The sequence below is a fragment of the Ranitomeya variabilis genome, chromosome 1 (assembly GCF_051348905.1).
Source record: "Ranitomeya variabilis isolate aRanVar5 chromosome 1, aRanVar5.hap1, whole genome shotgun sequence".
NCBI lineage: Eukaryota > Metazoa > Chordata > Amphibia > Anura > Dendrobatidae > Ranitomeya > Ranitomeya variabilis.
The window spans coordinates 450,151,040-450,171,112 of NC_135232.1; the positions used below are offsets into that span (position 1 = coordinate 450,151,040).

Consider the following 20,073-nt stretch of genomic DNA (forward strand, 5'->3'; position numbering starts at 1 on the left):
CTTCATTCAGCTCCGCCTACGGCTGCATGCGTCCTGCGTACCCTATCTTTAACATTGGGTACGGAGGCCATGCGGATGTATGCGGATGCCTCCGTGTCGTTTTGAAGCTGCGCTGATCGCAACAAAATCCTAACACGTTGCATTTCACGCAGGTCAGCGCAGCTTCAAAATGACGCATGCAGGAGCATCCGCATGGCCTGCGTACCCAATGTTAAAGATAGGGTACGTATGATGCATGCAGTTGTAGGCGGAGCTGAATGAAGAGACACGATAGTGGGCGGGGCCAAAGCCCTCCGCAGCCCTGCCGAACGCTAGTGTGAAACTAGCCTTAGATCTCAATTACTTTGTTTCTCATTTGTTCCAGAATTTTAAGGAACTTTTGGTCTACTTTACTTTGTCAGGCAGGTCCTATTTAAGTGATTTCTTGATTGAGAACAGGTGTGATAGTAATCAGGCCTGGGTGTGGCTAGGAAATTTGAACTCAGCTTCCAAAAGATGTGATAAAATTATGCTTTAAGGGAATGGGGCAACCACTTTTTCACATAGGGCCCTGTAGGTTTGGATTTTTTTTCTCTTAATGATAAAAAGCATCATTTAAAGACTGCATTTGTGTTTACTTGTGTTATCTTTGTCTAATATTTACATTTGCTTGGTGATCTGAAACATTGAAGTGGGAAAAGCATGCATAGGAATTTGAAATCAGGAAGGGGACAAACTTTTTCACACAACTCTATACATACATACATACACATATATAGATAGTAGGGATTCACGCGCTCAGGTAGGCATTAGGTAGCGTTCACACAGGCATTGTGGTTCGGTCCAAACAAGTGTGGTTTTATTGCTTTTATAAAACTACAAGCGATTCAAAACCAAACCAGCTTCTTCTGGTCACAAAGGTGTAACCGCAAAATAAACAGTTAATTCAACACATATATGTAAATGTCGGTTCACACGAACAAATTACAGTCCTTTCAACTGGAGCAATTTGTATACACAGAAGAGGCCGGACCCCTTCAGTCTCGTACTTCCCCTCAGCCTAGGCACCAACAGCTTCAGGAGCCAAACAGAAGTGTTCAGCTCCATGCTCAGTTCACACTGAACAGGCTGCAGCTTCCACAGGTTACTCTGCAGATCCAACACACAGACTGCTCAGCTTTCCTAGCTCACCCATGCTATCTCCATTCAGAGAAAGACTGGCTTGTCCCTCCCCTATCTACAGATCACATTTTGTCTGGTCACTAACCAGCAGCACACTCCACTCTGCTCAATATCCAGCAGATTGAAACAAGGGAAACCCATTTCCTGGTTCTTAGGCCGGCGTCACACTCGGCGTAAGACAATACGGGCCGTATTTTACGGCCGTAATACGGCCGTAATACAGAGAAATGTTCCCAAAATAGTGATCCGTAGGCAGGGTGTGTCAGCGTATTTTGCGCATGGCATCCTCCGTATGTAATCCGTATGGCATCCGTACTGCGATATTTTCTCGCAGGCTTGCAAAACCGACATCTAATGGATTTATGTGCTCAAATGTTCGGGAAAACATATATACAGTATATATATATATATATATATATATATATATATATATATATATATATATATATGTCATTGAGACACATATTATATATAGTCTGTATTTATATTTACTACAGCGCGATATCTGTGAAAAGCCGGTAATTCAATTGCCGGCTTTTCATTTCTCCTTCCCAAACCCGACAGGATATGAGACATGGTTTACATACAGTAAACCATCTCATATCCCCCTTTTTTTATCCCCATATTTTTGCATATTCCACACTACTAATGTTAGTAGTGTGTGTATGCAAAATTTGGGCGGTGTAGCTGCTAAAATAAAGGGTTAAATGGCGGAAAAAATTGGCGTGGGCTCCAGCGCAATTTTCTCCGCCAGAGTGGTAAAGCCAGTGACTGACGGCAGATATTAATAGCCAGGAGAGGGTCCATGGTTATTGGCCCCCCCGTGGCTAAAAGCATCTGCCCCCAGCCACCCCAGAAAAGGCACATCTGGAAGATGCGCCTGTTCTGGCACTTGGCCACTCTCTTCCCATTCCCGTGTAGCGGTGGGATATGGGGTAATGAAGGGTTAATGCCACCTTGCTATTGTAAGGGGACATTAAGCCAGATTAATAATGGAGAGGCGTCAATTATGACACCTATCCATTATTAATCCAATTGTTTGAAAGGGTTAAAACACACACACACACATGATTTAAAAGTATTTTTTAAATCATGTGTGTGTGTGTTTTTTAACCCTTTCAAACAATTGGATTAATAATGGATAGGTGTCATAATTGACGCCTCTCCATTATTAATCTGGCTTAATGTCACCCTACAATAGCAAGGTGGCATTAACCCTTCATTACCCCATATCCCACCGCTACACGGGAATGGGAAGAGAGTGGCCAAGTGCCAGAATAGGCACATCTTCCAGATGTGCCTTTTCTGGGGTGGCTGGGGGCAGATGTTTTTAGCCATGGGGGGGCCAATAACCATGGACCCTCTCTAGGCTATTAATATCTGCCGTCAGTCACTGGCTTTACCACTCTGGCGGAGAAAATTGCGCGGGAGCCCACGCCAATTTTTTCCGCCATTTAACCCTTTATTTTAGCAGCTACAGCGCCCAAATTTTGCACATACACACTACTAACATTAGTAGTGTGGAATATGCAAAAAAAAGGGGATATGAGATGGTTTACTGTATGTAAACCATGTCTCATATCCTGTCGGGTTTAGGCAGGAGAAATGAAAAGCCGGCAATTGAATTACCGACTTTTCACTAACACCGCTGCGTATTTCTCGCAAGTCACACTGCTGGTCCGTGTGGAATCCGTATTTTTCTCGCCCCCATAGACTTTCATTGGCGATTTTTTTTGCGCAATACGCTGACAAACGCAGCATGCTGCGATTTTGTACGGCCGTAGAACGCCGTATATTACGGATCCGTAATATAAGGCTGATAGGACGAGACCCATTGAGAAGCATTGTGCCGTATGTTATGCGAGTTTTACACACGTAGTTTCTGCGCTCTTACGTCCGTAAAACTCGCATGTGTGACGGCGGCCTTAGACAAAGCTAGTCAGGTGAATATAATTAGGACCTGCAGTGCTAGGAATTAACCCATTCTTACATAGGATTGGTTCAAGATTTAGGCTAAGTGCACATGTTGCAGAATTTCAGCGGAAATTTCCGCGGAAATTCCGTAACTTCTGCTGCGGGTATATCGCATGCGGAATTGGCATGCGTATTCCCGCTAAAAACTAGCGTTTTGCAAGCGTAATTAGCAAACCAAACTGATTGACAGGTTGGTCACACTTGTCAAAGATAGTGTTTGACAAGTGTGACCAAGTTTTTACTATTGATGCTGCCTATGCCTATCCACTCCTCCACCCTGGGTACCATCCGCACATGATCCGCTTACTTCCCGCATGGTGGGCATAGCCCCATGCGGGAAGTAAGCGGATCAATGCATTCCTATGTCTGCTGAATCCCTGCGATTCCGCAAATTAATGAACATGCTGCGTTTTGTTCCAGAATGTGTTTCCGCTCAGGAAAAAAACGTAGCATGTGCGTACAAAATGCGGATTGCATTCTTTTAATAGGATGCTTAATGTGAGCGGTTTTTTTCGTGGTTTTATCACGTTTTTATAGCGAAAATACGCGGAAAAAAATGCGAAAAATCCGGAACGTGTGCACATATACATACAGCGAGTGAAATATGCATTGCATACGTCAGCATTTTTCGAAGTAAATCTATTACTAAATGTGCTATTGGCTTGAAATTATCAACAGATGTCAGTAGCAACCCATCCAAACCACACAGGCAAAGAAATCAAACCATAGATGTCCATAAATTAAGTTATGTATAATAATGAGAAATGACACAGGGAAAAAGTATTAAATAGACTTACTGAAATTTATTTAATATTTCATACATAAGCCTTTATTGGGGATGACCGCTTCAAGACACCTCCTGAACGTAGAAACTAGTCGCTTGCAATGCACAGGTGTGATTTTAGCCCATTTTTCCACACAGTCTTCAAATCCAGAAGGTTTCATGGACTTTATGAACTCTGAACTTTAGTTCCTTCCATAAGTTTTCTATTGGATTCAGGTCAGGTCATTGACTTGGCCATTCTAGCGGCTTTATTTTCTTTTCCTGAAACCAATTGAAAGTTTTCTTGGCTGTGTGTTTGTGATCATTGTCTTGCTAAAATGTCCACCCTCGTTTCATCTTCATCATCCTGGTAGATGGCAGCATATATTTATCAAGAATACCTTGGTACATTTGTCCTTGCATTCTTCCTTCAATTATATGAAGTTTTCCACTGCTGTATGCAGAAAAACAGCCCCACACCATAATGTTCCCACCTTTAAACATCACTGTTCATACGGTGTTTTTGGGGCGATATGCAGTGCATTTTGAACTCCAAATATGGTGGGTATTATGGCATGCAAACAGTTCAATTTTGGTCTAATCTGACCAGACTAAATTATCTAAGTATATCACAGGCTTGTCCAAATGTTGTTTAGCAAACCTTAACCTTAAGGACCATGAGTATTTCCATTTTTGTGTCTCCGTTTTTTACTCCCCTTTTTCCTTGAGCCATAACTTTATTTTTTCATCAATATGGCCATGTGAGGGATTGTTTCGTGAGGGACAAATTGTACTTTTGAACGACACCATTGGTTTTGCGAAGAAGGATACAGAAAACGAGAAAAATAAAATTTAAAGTGCAGTGAAATTGCATATAAAGTGCAATTCTACAATTGTTTTTTGGTTGTTGTTTTTTTTTCACCATGTCCACTAACTACTGAAACTGACCTGCCATTATGATTCCTCAGGTCATAAAGAGTTCGCAGATAGCAAACATGTATAGGTTCTTTTTTATTTAAGTAGCAAAAAAATCCAAAGTGCACAGTTCACAGACCCTGGGCCTCTCTGACCTTTCCCGGCGCCTGTGCACTGCAGTACTTTGCTCTGCCCTCAACAGGGCAGATAAAGTACGCCTGTGCAGGAGCCGCGGCAGGAAGAAAAGAAGAGGACGACATCGTAAGAAGATGGGAGGGACCGGACCTGACCGCGACACCCATCGGACCGGACTGAACCGTTATATCGGGGGCTTATCTACAGCATTCCAGAATGCCGTAGATAAGCCCCTGATGGCGGTGGCCTTCGCTCATAGGCAAATTTTGGGGTGACAGATTCTCTTTAAGCATATGAAATGAATGCTCGACATGGTTGAGATCTGGTTATTGACACGGTCATTGCAGAATATTCCACCTCTTTGCCTTAAAAAACTTTTGGGTTGCTTTGAAGTTAGGTTACAGATGTTGTCGATCTGAATCTGAGCAGAAAGTATATGTCATGTCGGACGCTGTTCACACTAGGGCGTCCGACAGACAGCGGTAATTCCTCATTCGTCCACTATATGCTCAGTGGCGCCGGCTAGATTGATCCAGATTGTCCAGGGTTAATCTGGCTGGTGCTCGGGTTGGAGGCTTAGTCACACCCATTGCCTTTAAATAGTTTTGCTGGGTTTTGGGCGTCGCCGATTATAGCTTGAGTCTTGTGCCTGGTGATCTCGGTCTGGAGTGGTGGTCTAGGAGAGGAAATGTCGTATCTGGTGGTGTATTATTCTTCGTTATATTTCTCCTTCCTATATTTGTATTGTTTTGCCCTGTGCACATTATAGTGTTTTCCTGTGTGTCTGTGGCGTGGTGCGTTTTTAGTTTTCCCTGTCTGTGCTTTCTGTAGGGGTTGGTGTGAGGTCTTATCACTGGGTGGCGGGTGGAGGTTTCAGCTTAGTACTGAAACAGGACTCAGGGTCAGGCCTGGCAGCCCAGACAAGCACACCATCAGTGTAAACTCTGGGAGAGGGACAGACAGGGTTTCCCGAGTTTGAGGGATATTGCAGGGGCCCGGGTAATCAGCTGTAGTCTACCCAGTACCCCCGTGACAGTATAGCCCCGTACACTTCAGAATTCATCCGGATGCTTCTGTCTTAATTAACATCATCAACTAACACTAGTGACCAGTGCCATTGGAAGTCATACATGCTCATGTCATCACACTGCCTCCATCATGTTTTACAGATATGCTTTGGATCCTGAGCTGTTCGAAGCCTTCTTCATACTTTCTTATTCCCATCATTCTGGTACAGGGTGATATTAGTTTCATCTGTTCAAAGAATGCTTTTACAGCACTGGGCTTGTTTCTTTACATGTTTTTTAGCAAAGTGTAACTTGGCGTTTCTATTTTTAAGGCTGATTAATGGTTTGCACCTTCAGGTGTACCCTCTGTATGTGCGCTCTTAAAGTCTTCTCTTTATGGTAGACCTAGATACTGAAACACCTACATCTTGGAGAGTGTTCTTCCCTTGGGTGAATCTTGTGAAAGGGTTTTTCTTCAACATGGAAGGGATTCTGCGATCATCTACTACTTATTATACATTTTTTGCAAAAAACGTATGAACTAAATACCCTGGGTTTTTTTCCATCTTTTTACTAGCACTTGCTTATTACTGTGATTTTTTATTACAACAGTGTTTTTGGTCTTACTGTGCTCTTTTGTGATCATCTACTACTGTTGTCTTCAGTAAACATCCAGGCCTTTTGAGCTCCCAAGCTAACCAGGGCACTCATTTTCTTCTGAAGAATGTACCTAACTGTTGATTTGACCACTTTTAACATCTCTGCTATCCCTCTGATGGATTTCTTCTGTTTTTCAGCCTAATTTTGTTCTGTTTCTCTTCCCTTGAGATCTCCTTTGACTGCATGTTGTGGGTTCATATCAACAGCAAATACCACACATAACATCAGCTCGAGGCCTTTTACCTACTTAATTGATGACTTAAGGCTATGTGCACACGTTCAGGATTTCTTGCAGAAATTTCCTGAGCAAAACCGGACATTTTCTGCAAGAAATCCGCATGCGTTTTTTTTGCGGGGTTTTTTGCGAATTTTTGACGTGTTTTTATGCGCTTTTTTCCGGAGCTTCCCAATGCTGTAAATAGCGGGAAAAACACGAAAAATCTGCAAAATTAATGAACATGATGCGTTTTTTACCACGATGCGTTTTTTTTGCGGAAAAAACGCATCATGTGCACAAAAATTGCAGAATGCATTCTAAATGATGGGATGCATATGTACACATTTTTTATGCGTTTTCATAGCGAAAAAACGCAAAAATAACGCAACGTGTGCACACAGCCTAACAAGCAAATATCCCATGCAGCCTATTAAAGAGCTTTTGAGGCCATTGTCCATTTACTTTTGGTCCTTTTAATATGCCCCTTTTTAAAGAGCTGTAATTCCTAAACCCTTACTTCAATTAGAAAGTGAGTACCCTGAAATTAAAGCGGGGAGCCTGAAATTTAAGCCCATACGCATAAGATGAAAATTTGGGCACTGTATGTGCAAAACGGCAATACTTAAATAAGTGAGGTGGGGCTACAGGCCAGTCTAAAGAAATAAGTTTTTAGGCCATGCTTAAAACTGTGGGTATTGGGAATTAATCAAATTGACCTGGATGGTACTTAGGAAAAGAAGGCATGCAAAGACAATGACCACTTGTCCTGGGTAGTGAATTACAAAAAACTGGAGCAGCATGCTAGAAGTTTTGCAGATGGGAATGAGAGGTTCAGATTATTGAGCCCCTATATCCCACAAATGAAACACACAAATCACTGGTGGGCTGCGTGTTTCATTGGTTTTATATGGGGGCTGTAAGACCTATATGGTTGGCTGTGTCCAGTGTCACTGCTGGCTTCTTGGGTATGCGCAGTGCACCAATGAAGCCGGGAAGCGCACATCCGGTTTCACTATGCATCACCAAGGAGGAAAAATGTTGGACACGTGCAAGATTTTCACTGAATGAGCGGGCGGTGACTAAGCTCTTGCAAATCATGTTACTCACGTTCACGGGGGCTTGATAACATGATATGTGGTAGGAGTCATCATCTAATATGCAGAATTATTTTTAAAAACAGGCCACATTAATTTTAATTGAATAACTGTTTTAACAATGCATTTTAAAAACCATACTTGACAGTGTTGTATCATGTTCATTCCCAGGAGCCAACCTACATGAAGCTACTTTGCAATGTAGTTTTTTAGGGTTAAATTACATGTTTGTTCAAGAATGAGGATAATTAAATTAGCAAAAAAACAAGAAAACAAAAAAAAAAATTAAAAGGCGAGGCTATGACTAAAGGTGTATTAAACACCTTAAACGCTTCAGTACGAGACCTCGCCTTTTAATGTTTTAACCATGTATGAATAAAGAATTAACCTTTTATCCCTGGATGGTTGAGCTTGTATCATTCCCCCTCTCTTTGTCTATTCTCCTATGATCACCAGTAGAAACGGCACCCTCAGGAGGAACTCCGGATTAATTCTCACCGACACTTCCAACGTGGTAAGCGCCTTCGTCCCTCTCCCTCCTCCCTCTTATTTCAATACTGCTGTCTGTTGACTAAAATTACTCTGTGTGTAACTACATAGAGACTTAGTTTTTGGGGTTATGGAATTCTTGTTAAGGCAGGGCGAATTTAAAACAAAGCAAAAAAAACCTTTTAGATAAGAATGAAAAAAGGGTAATTTTTTCATAATTGTTTTACTAGTACAAAATAAGTGTATGCACTACAAAAATACTGTTACATAGGTTGACAAAAGACCTAGGTCTATCAAATTCAACTTTTCTCCATCAATTGTTTTTTTTTCACTAAATTAACTATTGTGGAAATTATCCAACCCTTTTTTAAAAGCTATTATAGTGTCTGCCATTACTACCTCTTGTGGTCGGCATTCCTCAGTCTGACTGCTCTAACAGTAAAGAACCCTTTCCTGTTTAGCTGTCAGAATCGCCTTTCTTCCACCCGTGACGAGTCCTTTGTACTGACCACACATATTTCTACATGTAAATGAGATCTCCTCAGAGGCGTCTTTTTTCTAAGCTAAATAAGTCCAAATTTTCCAACCTCTCCTCATATGAGAGGCCTTCCTTCCCTTGTAATAATTTAGTGCCCGCCTTTGAATTTCTGATTATGCTTTTTTTAAATGTGAAGCCCAAAACGGAATCCCATATTCTATAAGTGGCCTCAAAAGTGATTTATAAAGGGTAATAATACGTTGGGATTGAGGGATTTGCTCTCTTTTTATACACCCTAAAATCTTGTTTGCTTTTGCTTGACATGGAGTACTGCTGCTCAGCTTACTTGTAACCAGAATACCCAAGTCCTTCTCCTGTTCTGTGGTCCCAAGTATGGTCCCATTTAATGTATATGCAGCAAAAGGATTACTCCGTCCCAGGTGCATTACTCTACATTTTTCTACATTAAACATTTGCCAAGTGTTTGCCCATTCAGACTTCTTATCCAGATCGTTTCGCAAAATTGTACTGTCAAGGTCAGATTTTAGTATCCTTCATAGTTTGGTGTTGTCAGCAAACACTGACATTTAGTTGTAGCCGGCAAATTCCTTTTCATGAGTATGCCTAACAAGCAAGGCAGCATTCTTGGTTATTTTTTTTTTGTAGGAGGAGGTGAATAGTGTTTTAACCAGTTCTGACATAAGACGTAATAATCCGTCCATGTGCCCTGGGCCCATTTGACCAGAGACGGGATATTATGTCATTTTGATCGCCCACGCACACAGGTGATCTGCGGGCGATCGCAGTACTACGGGAGTCGGCAGAGAGCTGACAGTCCATCTGCCTTTGGATCGAGGACCCCGCAGCGTGACGCGGGGTCCCAATCGTTGTCATGGTGACACACGACACCCGGGTCCCCAGAGCTAGGAAACTTGCTGATTATGCTCAGTGCATGATTAGCAAGTTTATCTGTCAGTACAGAGCTGATAGTTGATGCAGCAAGGGGATGCATCCCCATGCAGTACAAGCAATCAGCCTGCAAAAAATAATAGTCCCATAGTGGAATAAAGTAAAAAAAAGTAAAAAAAAATTGTGTTTAAAATAATTGTAAAAATATTTAAAAAAAAAACAATAATAAAAAAAAATCAAATAAATATTTGAAAAAAAAAACAAAACAATAAGGGTATGTGTCCACGTTCAGGTTTGCTTCAGGCTTTGGTCAGGATTTTATGCAGGTAAAATCCTGACCAAAAATGCACCTGAGGTCACTGGCAGGTCACCTGCGGTGTTCCTGCGTGTTTTACTCATTGTAGCAACATGCTGCGTTCTGAAAAAACGCAACGCATGTGCGTTTTTGCGGGAAAAACGCATGCGTTTTTTAATGCACCGTGGAGACGGGATTTCATTAAATCCCCTCCACTATGCTGTAACATCTGGACGCTGCGTTTTTGACGCTGCGGCTCAGCACTGCGTCAAAAACGCTGAGTTTCCTGAACGTGGACACATACCCTAAAAGTACACATATTTGGAATTGCTGCGTCTGCAATAACCCAACCCATAAAACTGCGCATCTAGTTAACCCTTTAGTGAACACCAAAAAAAAAATATTAAAAACAAGGCAAAAAACAATGCTTTATCATCATACCGCTGAACAAAAAGTGGAATGAAATGCGATCAAAAAGATGGATATAAATAAACATGGTACAGGTGAAAACGTCATAATGTCCCACAAAAAATAAGCTGCCATACATCTTCATCAGCGCAAAAATAAAAAAGTTATAGCTCTCAGAAGCGATGCAAAAATAATAATTTTTTCTATAAAATGATTTTTTTATTATATAAAAGCATCAAAACATAAAAAATATGTCGAATATAAGCCGAGAATTTCAGCCCATTGTTTTAGGCTGAAATTGCCCCTCTCGGCTTATACTCGAGTCAAACCCAGGGGTCGGCAGGGGAGGGGAAGCGGCAGCTGTCTAATCATACTCACCTGCTCCTGGCGCGGTCCCTGCAGGTCCCTGGTTCTCCGGGCGCCGGCTGCTTCTTTCTGTGTTGAGGGGTCATGGACCGCGCCAGGAGCAGGTGAGTATAACAGGGGCATTGCGCAATATTCACCTGTTCGCGTTCCACCGCCAAGCTCTGTCTTCCGCGTCCTCTGCTGTGACGCTCAGGTCAGAGGGCGCGATGACGCGATTAGTGTGCGCGCCGCCCTCTGCCTGAACTTCAGTGCAGTAGATGCAGCGGCGCCCGGCGTTGGAACGGAGAAAGGTGACTTATTGCAAGTGTTGGGGGCCTGAGCGACGAGAGGCGAGTATGTGACTTCTTTTTTTTTTTTATCGCAGCAACAGCATATGGGGCAAATGTCTGTATGGAGCATCTTATGGGGCCATAATCAGCATTTGTGGAGCATTATACAGGGCAAATGTCTGTATGGAGCATCTTATGGGGCCATAATCAGCATTTGTGCTGCATTGTATGGGGCAAATGTCTGTATGGAGCATCTTATGGGGCCATAATCAGCATTTGTGCAGCATTATATGGGGCATATTTTAATATGGAGCATCTTATGGGGCCCATCATGAACTGTATGGAGCATTATATGGGACTCCTGATTCAATATGGATGTTCAAAAACACAACTTACTGATGTCTCAATTAATCTTACTTTTATTGGTATCTATTTTTATTTTTGACATTTACCGGTAGCTGCTGCATTTTCCACCCTAGGCTTATACTCGAGTCATTAAGTTTTCCCAGTTTTTTTGTGGCAAAATTAGGGGTCTCGGCTTATACTCGGGTCGGCTTATACTCGAGTATGCATGGTAAATGAGGTATCGCTGTAATAGTGCTGATCCAAAAAATAAGACTGCCTCATCAATTTTACCACATACGGAACGGCATAAACACCTCCCCCCTAACAACAAAAAATCCTGAATTGCTGTTTATTGTTCATTCTACCTCCCAAAAATCAGAATAGAAAGTGATAAATAAAAGTTATGTGCCCGAAAATAGTACCAATAAAAACATCAACTTGTCCTGCAAAAAACAAGCCCTCCTATGACTCTGTGGGCTAAAATATGGAAAAATTGTAACTATCAAAATATGGTGATGCAAAAACTATTTTTATTGCAATAAAAAGCATCTTTTAGTGTGTGACAGCAGCAAAATATAAAATCCCGAGATATAACTCTGGTATCTCTGTAATCGCACCAATCCAAAGAATAAAGTCTCCCTAATTACTTCTACCGCACGAGAAATGGCATAAAAAATAAATAAAACCAATTCTTCTCCTGCTGTTGATTTTATTCATTCTGTCTCACAAAGATAGCAGTAAGGCTCGGCGCACACTTATCCTGCGCTCTGTTCTTGCACCAGGGTTTCTGTGTAAATGTCTGAAATACGTGATTCAGATGGGACCCCCGGGTGGAATATTGACTATAATGAGGCAAATGGAGGCACTATGGACGCCGTCTGACCTGTGATCCAGCGGTATCAGTCTTTTTAGATTTGCATAAAAGTGCCATCGATCACAATTTTGTTCACTTCTGAAAAGACACCACTGAAAAGAGGTGAGATGGAGTCCAGAGTAACGCTGCTGCCTCATTATAGTGAATGGATCCATCAGGGATTTCATCTGAATCACGTCACTCAGAGATTTAAATGGAAACCCCAAACTAAGTGGTCAGTGTAGAGCGTCGGATAAATGTGATCCCAAACTTTATGTAAAATGTTCCCAATAAAAGCTTCAACTCAATCGACAAAAAAGCAAGCACTCATTCAGGTTTGTCATCTGTTAACGGAAATATAGGGGGCTTCCACATTACTGGTAGCACACAGGCTCTGGAAAAGTGTAATGGCTCATCGTTCCTCAAAAGAAATTCAGTAAATCCTCTGCTTCCAAATCCAAATCCCCCCTCCCTTCTGAGCCCCAGTGTGCCTAAACCACATTAGGCACCATATATTTGGCATTTCTGTAGTAATGAGAGCCCGCCTAATTTAAAGGTTTGTGTCTTTAGAAGCATGAGATGGGCATAATGTACTGGTGACTTCTGCGGCAGTTTGCTTTTTTCAATCAGACACATTCATTGCTGCTTGGTTCTGGAAAATACCCAGGGAGTCCAAACCGTCACTACACTTGTAGATAAATTCCCCAACTATACCCTAGTTTCTAATATGGGGTCCCTTGAGGGGGGATTCTGCTCTTCTAGCAATTAGGGGTTCTGTATATGGAGTCCACAAAATGTTCTAAGAAAATCTGTGCTCCAGAAGGCAAATAGCGCTCCGTTCCTCCAGAGTCTCACCAATTGGCTAAGTAGCACTGTACAGCCACATATGGGGTATTGCCACGTTCAGTAGAAATTGTGGAACAAAATATTGGTGCCATTTTTACCCACATTTTGTGTGAAAATGTAAAATCTGGGGCTTCACTGCCCAATGGTATAAAATTCTGTATAACACCCATGGTGTCAATATGATCACTGCTCCCCTAGATGAATTCACTGAGAGGTGTAGTTTGTAAAATGGGGTCACTTATGGGGGGGGGGGGATTCTGTTCTGGAACCTCATGGGCTCTCCCAGTGGCTCATGGCACCAGCAAACCATAACAGTAAAATCTTGCTCTCATTGCCTTCCAAGCTTTGCACTGTGGCTGAAAAATATTTATCAATTACATATAGGGTATTGGCGCACTCAGTACAAAAAATATACCTCAGTTTGTTGTAAAAAAAAAAAAAAAAAATTCCGTTACCCTTGTCAAAATAAAAAAAAATTGGATCTGAAGTCAATTTTTTTGTGAAGAAAAGTTAAATGTTAATTTTTTATTTTCAAAACATTCCTGTAAAGTACTTGAACGGTTAATAAACTTATTGAATGTAGTTTTGAGCACCTTGAGAGGTGCAGTTTTTAGAATGGTGTCACTTTTTGCCTTGATAATTGTTTAATAAAGTTAAAAATTGTTATGCATACTTGCCTATTACTCCTATGTCTCTATAGGTTTTCTTCAGTGTTCTCCTCAGTACACCTCAACAGCCATCAAAGCACTTTTTTTTTTCCACAGACCGGAATTTCCCTTCAGCCAACAACACCCGTTTCTGCCCATTATTTGCCTAACCAACAGCACCCCAGCGAGTTAAGGAGGATACTACGCCAGAACTACTAGGGGATAGAGGGCATGATTCTAATGCCAAGCTTTGTTGATGGCTCTGTAAGAAGTGGTGATAAAGGCCCTGCAGTGGTAGATGGACTCTGAGCCAGGGCAAATCTTGAGGAGGAAATCAGGCAAGAAGGGGGAGTATAGTGCTCAGGCCATTACCCAAACAGAGTCAAGTGTTAGCTTAAACAAGGATGACGATGATGATGATGATTATGTATTGGACAAGACCTAGAAACCTGACTAGGGTGAGTGGAGGAGGGTGTTGGCCTCGGTAATACATAGTGCAACTGATGTGCCACTAAAGGATCCTTGGAAGAAATATCAACTTGTACTCTTGGTGAGCTCTGGAGGAGGTGATGGCGGCATGTGCTCTGGGTGTAGGAGGCTGAACAGTGCCTGAACGCTGTGATGGTGGTCATGGTGTTGGCAGTTCCTATCCGTGTGCATCTCGGATGTGGGAATACATTAAATAGACATATGGACATATGGACTTATGCTGACTAACAGATGTAAATCATTCAGCTGCGGCGATGAAAACTAAGTCTCCGAGCACTAAAAAATATTCAGAGGACCCCCGAGCATGCTCGAGAAATCTCGAGTAACGAGTATATTCGCTCATCACTAGTCATGAATTATTCCCACAAACTATTGTAATTTATTGATTTGTGATTCTGTCATAGCGTATTACTAATTGACAGTTTTGTAATGTTGATTCAACACACGGTTATGAAAACTGACAGGTTGTCACCGTTTAATATTGAGGGGTGCGGGTTGACCGCCATGATGTATATTTGGTTTTAATTATTTTTATTGTTTGTGGATTTCTGACGTCCAAATAAAGCTATATATTTTATTATTATCTTAATCTGAGTATTGAAACAGGTGTGCACGCCCATTTGGGTCTGGTCTTTTTTCCTTTGATTCATGTAATTATTTTTACCACATTAAAGTAGATTATGTTTTATCTTCCATTTCGCCCTCATTTACCTGCAATCAGCTCTGACAATTATTACAACCCCCCACACCCGTCATTTAGGAAAAACTCCACGGCCAGCTCTAATATAGTATGAACAGATGCACAATCCATAGTGGTTAAAACATACAGACAAGTCATGTCGTTTATGTTATGCAGCCCGTGATGATGAAGGTCCAAACATACTCACTTGAGAATATGATCATCAGCTGTAAACCAACGTTCTGCTTATAAAAAGGAAATTAGAAGTCTACACTGTATATAAAAAGTCCTGGCCTTACATTGTTCTTACAAACATCCAGGTAAAAATCTGTATTAAAAGAATTAAATAAATAACAAAGCAATACCTAAATTTAAAAATTAAATATACTTGAATATTGTCTTTTTTTCCATAAGGCATTCTGAATGCTGCAGAAAATGCTTACAATGACTCATGCTGCTTCTAACAGCAATTATAAGCAGGTATAATTAGTCTGTGCACACCACATCCAGTAAAGCAAATTATTTATTGATAACCACGCATAAATAGATCCATTTCAGAGACCTCCCCTACGACAACTCCTATTAAGGATGATCCACTGGATATATTTATGACTGCTAATTAATAATTGATATGGATCATCATTGTAGATTGTAGCCCACCTGCATAAAATACTATAACTAATTATACTACAATAAGAGAAAAACGGCTTTAGTGAACCAGAAATAACCAAGTGGTCAGAAATGTAAATGATGTTACCCATCATATCCCATCAGTACATATTAAGTTGTGGCTATATTCCATTTCAAATTAGATGGTTCAGTGAAATGTAAAAGGTTAAAAAACATCACTTAAACAATGGATAGTAAATTGTACTTCTTGGACCATCCCAATCCTTTGTTCCACCCCACCATATAACTTCCTCTTTATGAGGAGGTGCTGGTAAGGGGCAAGAACGACTGTCCATATACAAGTGGTCATGTGGATCCTTGTCTTCCTAGTAATTAATGTTCTTTGTAGGAAACCCTTTTGAACAAAGAAAGACACTTTCTAAATCTGTGATGTTAAAGGGAACTTGTCATCAGGTTTCTCCCATATAGAGAAGGACCGGCACCTGTAAGCCCTACATGACAATTATCGAATGCTATATTTTTGTCCACAATGTGCTCTCCATAAAAAAAAATAGCTTTTATAATACTCACCTATGGCGTGGTCCGGTCCACTGGTCTTTGTCCAGCGCAGGAATGCAATGCCGGGGACACAATGTGTGGACACAGAATGCATCATACATATGAAGAGGAGGTCGGCATCGCAAGAAGAGGAGTTGGATCAAGACCAGCAATGCCCATCGGACCAGCCTGCCCCGTAGGCGAGTATAATAAAAGCTATTTTTATTTTATGGAGCATGCCTTGGGGACTTACATACTGTACTGTATTCTAGAATGCTGTATATGAGGGCTTACAGGAGTTGGCTCTAGTTTAAATGGGACAAACCTGGTGACAGGTTCCCTTTAAAGAGCTGAATAACACACATTTATCATCAAAAGAGTACCAGCATTACAATGGGGCAAGTGACATGCACCAATTTATACAATAATCCAGTTACAGTAGGTGATACATACCTCTTCTAGCTCCTGTATTTTGCTGTCCTTGGTTTGCAAGATTTCCAAAACTTTTCTGTCTTTGGTTTCTGCTATATTTTTTTCCCTAATGAAAAGCAAAGTAGATTTATGTTACACATTATTAATTCTAATTTGTACTTAATAATTTAAATTCCTTTCTCCTTAGCAAATGTAAAGAGCAAAGAATAAAATTATCTGTGACCAGTAGCCCCCACAAAACAAATCATTGTGCATATGGTAAGTAGCAGTAAATCACTTTCTCTGGTAGATGTGACATTTTATTTCTCCATATAGGTGGGATCTGAAACCATAAGTTCGGCATTAGAAGAATCAAACACCTAAAAATTGTCAAATACAAAAAAAGATAACCTGCAATAAGGGATTTACAAAAATAAACACTACAAGAAACACAAATATATGGCTACTTCCAATGAATTTAGAACAGTCTAAAGCTATTTTCACACATCAGGGTTTTGCCGTCAGGCACAATCCGGTGAATTTTGAAAAAAACGGATCCGGCAAAAGTTGCCGCCAGATCAATTTTTTTCTCATAGACTTGTATTAGCGACGGATTGCGACGGATGGCCTCACGTTTCATCCGTTTTTTGCCGGTTCCGTCGAAAATCAATTTTCCGGCGGCCGGAGCAAACGGACATAGGAACGTTTTTTCTGTCCGTCGGAAAAATGGACAGCGACGGATCCGGCAAAAAATGGGTGAAATGTAAGGTTAAATGATGGCATCCGGAGACTGATTCAGTTTTTTAAACAAATCATGCGTTTTCCATTCTGGAGTCTCTCTCTCAAACACTAGTTTGTTGGCCAATAGCCATCTATCTCGACACTCCTCTTCCTTACACACGAGCCCTGTGTATCGAGTGGTGGTCAGGAAGAGAAAAAGTTTTCAAAAGGAAGAGAGAGAAAACTCAGACACATCTGGCAGTAGCTTATTTGCCCCAAAAAAATACGGCTTTGAGATGCCAAATACCTAATCCTTCGCTTATCTGATATCATTTGTTTGGGGACAGTGAGGAAGTCCATCAGATGGCCAGCCGGCCTCCCCAAACTGAGGGTTCCATCGACTGCTAGGGAGCACTTACTTTGTTATAGTCTAATGGCCCAAAGAATCATTTCTGGGGGATTTGAAGTCACTTGTTTTTGTTTTGTGGTATTTGCCGGCATTTTTTCCACCACATACTTCAAAATGGCGGATGTGTTTTATGAATTTGGTACAAACTCAGAAATTCTCTTCATTTTTGTTTACCTTCTTTTTTTTGTGCCCCTTTAAATGCAAAACTTTTCATGTTATGGTTGTGGAGATCAGACTAAACCAAAGAATCCATCTTGTCTTCCTCCTGAGAAATCTGGTTTACAACAGGAAAATTGAGCAAACTTGACATTTTCTTTTTATGGAAGTAATCACGCGCGCATTTCTCCTTGATATTGTAGCCTTTCACCCACATACCAGATATTGTAACTTTTCACTAGAATAGATTTGCTTTGTAAGTGATTGTGAAATATGAGCGCTTGTGCGCATGTCTGTAAAATGCCTAACCTTTTTACTATATAAAGAAGGGGGAGCGCCCAGTGAGAGAGGCGTGCTCCAGGGCTGCCCCTGTTTATGAACACACAACCTTTGTGCTGCGTGTCATTTACTTGGATCCCTACATCCAGGAAGCCAGGGACGGAGAAGGACTCAACATTTCTTGGCCGCCCGAACAGGGACCCGAGGCGAGAGTATCTGCTCGAGATTCACCTGCGGATACGGACAACGGAGATCTGGGATAATGGACGGCAAATGAACTGAAAAACCTGGCCAGGTAAGAGACATTATTAGTTCTCTTTTATCTGCCCTGTATTATCCGAAAGATCTCTACGAGCCGTGTCACGCTGGGTTAGTCTAGTAGTGAGTAGATACCTATAAAACTCGGGTTACCATATTGTATAGATTTATGAGTCTTGTCCCTGGCAGTGTGTGAACAGTGTGAAGGTTGTGGCATGTGGTGAAAGAAGAGTAAAAGTACGTAGAAAATAAGCCGAAATAGTTGGGATAAAAGCCTTATACACAAAAGTCAGCCTAACTGGGTCATGTGGTTGCGTCCTTTCGGGGAGACCTCCGCCCATGCTTGACTTTTTCTAAGTGCTTAACCCCTTCATTTCTGGATAAGGTTTGATAGAATGAGCCCAGGACGCGGGTCCATGAGCCTGGGACAAGTATGATAACAGAGACTGAGAGTTTTGTGATCTGTATGGTGTTGCTGGGTCTGTTTGCGTGCATAATAGCACTTAAGTACGTTCTACATGTTAGGAAGAACGGAGCAGACAAGCCTTTCAATATTTTAGCTCCCTAGGAGAGAAGGCAACGAGGCATCACCACAGAGTAAGTGATTGTCCAAACGTCACCTGGGGTAGGAATAGCGAATATTGAAAAGAAAAATGGGAAATAAACAGACAAAAACCGTCTTAGGACAAGTGGAAGCAGCAGATATCATACAGGAAAGATGTGGAAAGACAGTCAGAAGGCAGATTAGAAGGGTAAGAGAAAAATTGGGAATTTCAGAAGCACTTATGTTCAGTACAGAATGGGAAAGACTGAGTAAAGAACGAGGTGGAATTATCAAAGACAGATGAATGAGCCTAGAAATCATAAACAGCTACGAGCATTTTTAGGAATAGTGTCTCATTGTAGACAATGGATTATACATGCCAGTCAACTAATGCAACCACTGTATGACTGTGTAAAAAGTGAACCTTACTTGTTGACAAAAGAAGGTCAGATTTCGTTCCAACAATTAAAAGATGCCCTTGTTTCAGCTCCAGCGTTAGGGCTACCAGACTACACCAAACCGTTTCAGCTTATGGCTGCAGAAGTTGATTCCCATGCAACAGGAGTTCTTACCCAGAAGCATGCAGGGAAACAAAGACCAATTGCATATCTTTCAGCAAGGTTAGATCCCGTAGCTAGAGCAGCGCCAACCTGTGTACGTGTAGTTGTTGCTGTCTCACTATTGTTGGACAAAGCATCAGAAATTGTCCTAGAGCATCCACTCACAGTTCAAACTACACATGATGTTTATGGGATATTAAACCAGGTCCAACCAAAACACATTTCCATGGCCAGACACTTGCGGCTGCAGTGTTCTTTGCTGCTCCCCTCTACTATCACATTTGCAAGGCTTCAGACTCTCAATTTAGCTACACTGCTACCTCTCGAGTCTGAAGGGGGGAATAAGGACACTGATCCACACGCAAATTTTTTCCCTACAGACACACATGATTGTACAGAGCTCATTTTACAAGAAACGGTAGGCTTACCCAATGTATCCGAAACACCACTTCAAAATCCAGATTTAGAGCTGTTTATAGATGGTAGTAGGTTTGCAGATGACACAGGTAACTTCCATACAGGGTATGCAGTTGTGTCAGAATCTGAAACTCTCAAAGCAGAACCACTTCC

The 20,073-nt window shown here is 41.4% G+C and overlaps 1 protein-coding gene across 3 annotated transcripts in view; it reads right to left on the reverse strand.

The window, feature by feature from the left end:
- CNTLN (centlein) overlaps positions 1–20,073 on the reverse strand; it is a 578,743-nt gene that overhangs the window by 408,363 nt on the left and 150,307 nt on the right. For all 3 annotated transcript variants that reach the window (XM_077249936.1, XM_077249945.1, XM_077249954.1), the window contains one exon: positions 16,620–16,704. In XM_077249936.1, coding sequence (XP_077106051.1) covers positions 16,620–16,704 — 85 coding nt within the window. The remainder of the gene's footprint in view (positions 1–16,619; positions 16,705–20,073) is intronic.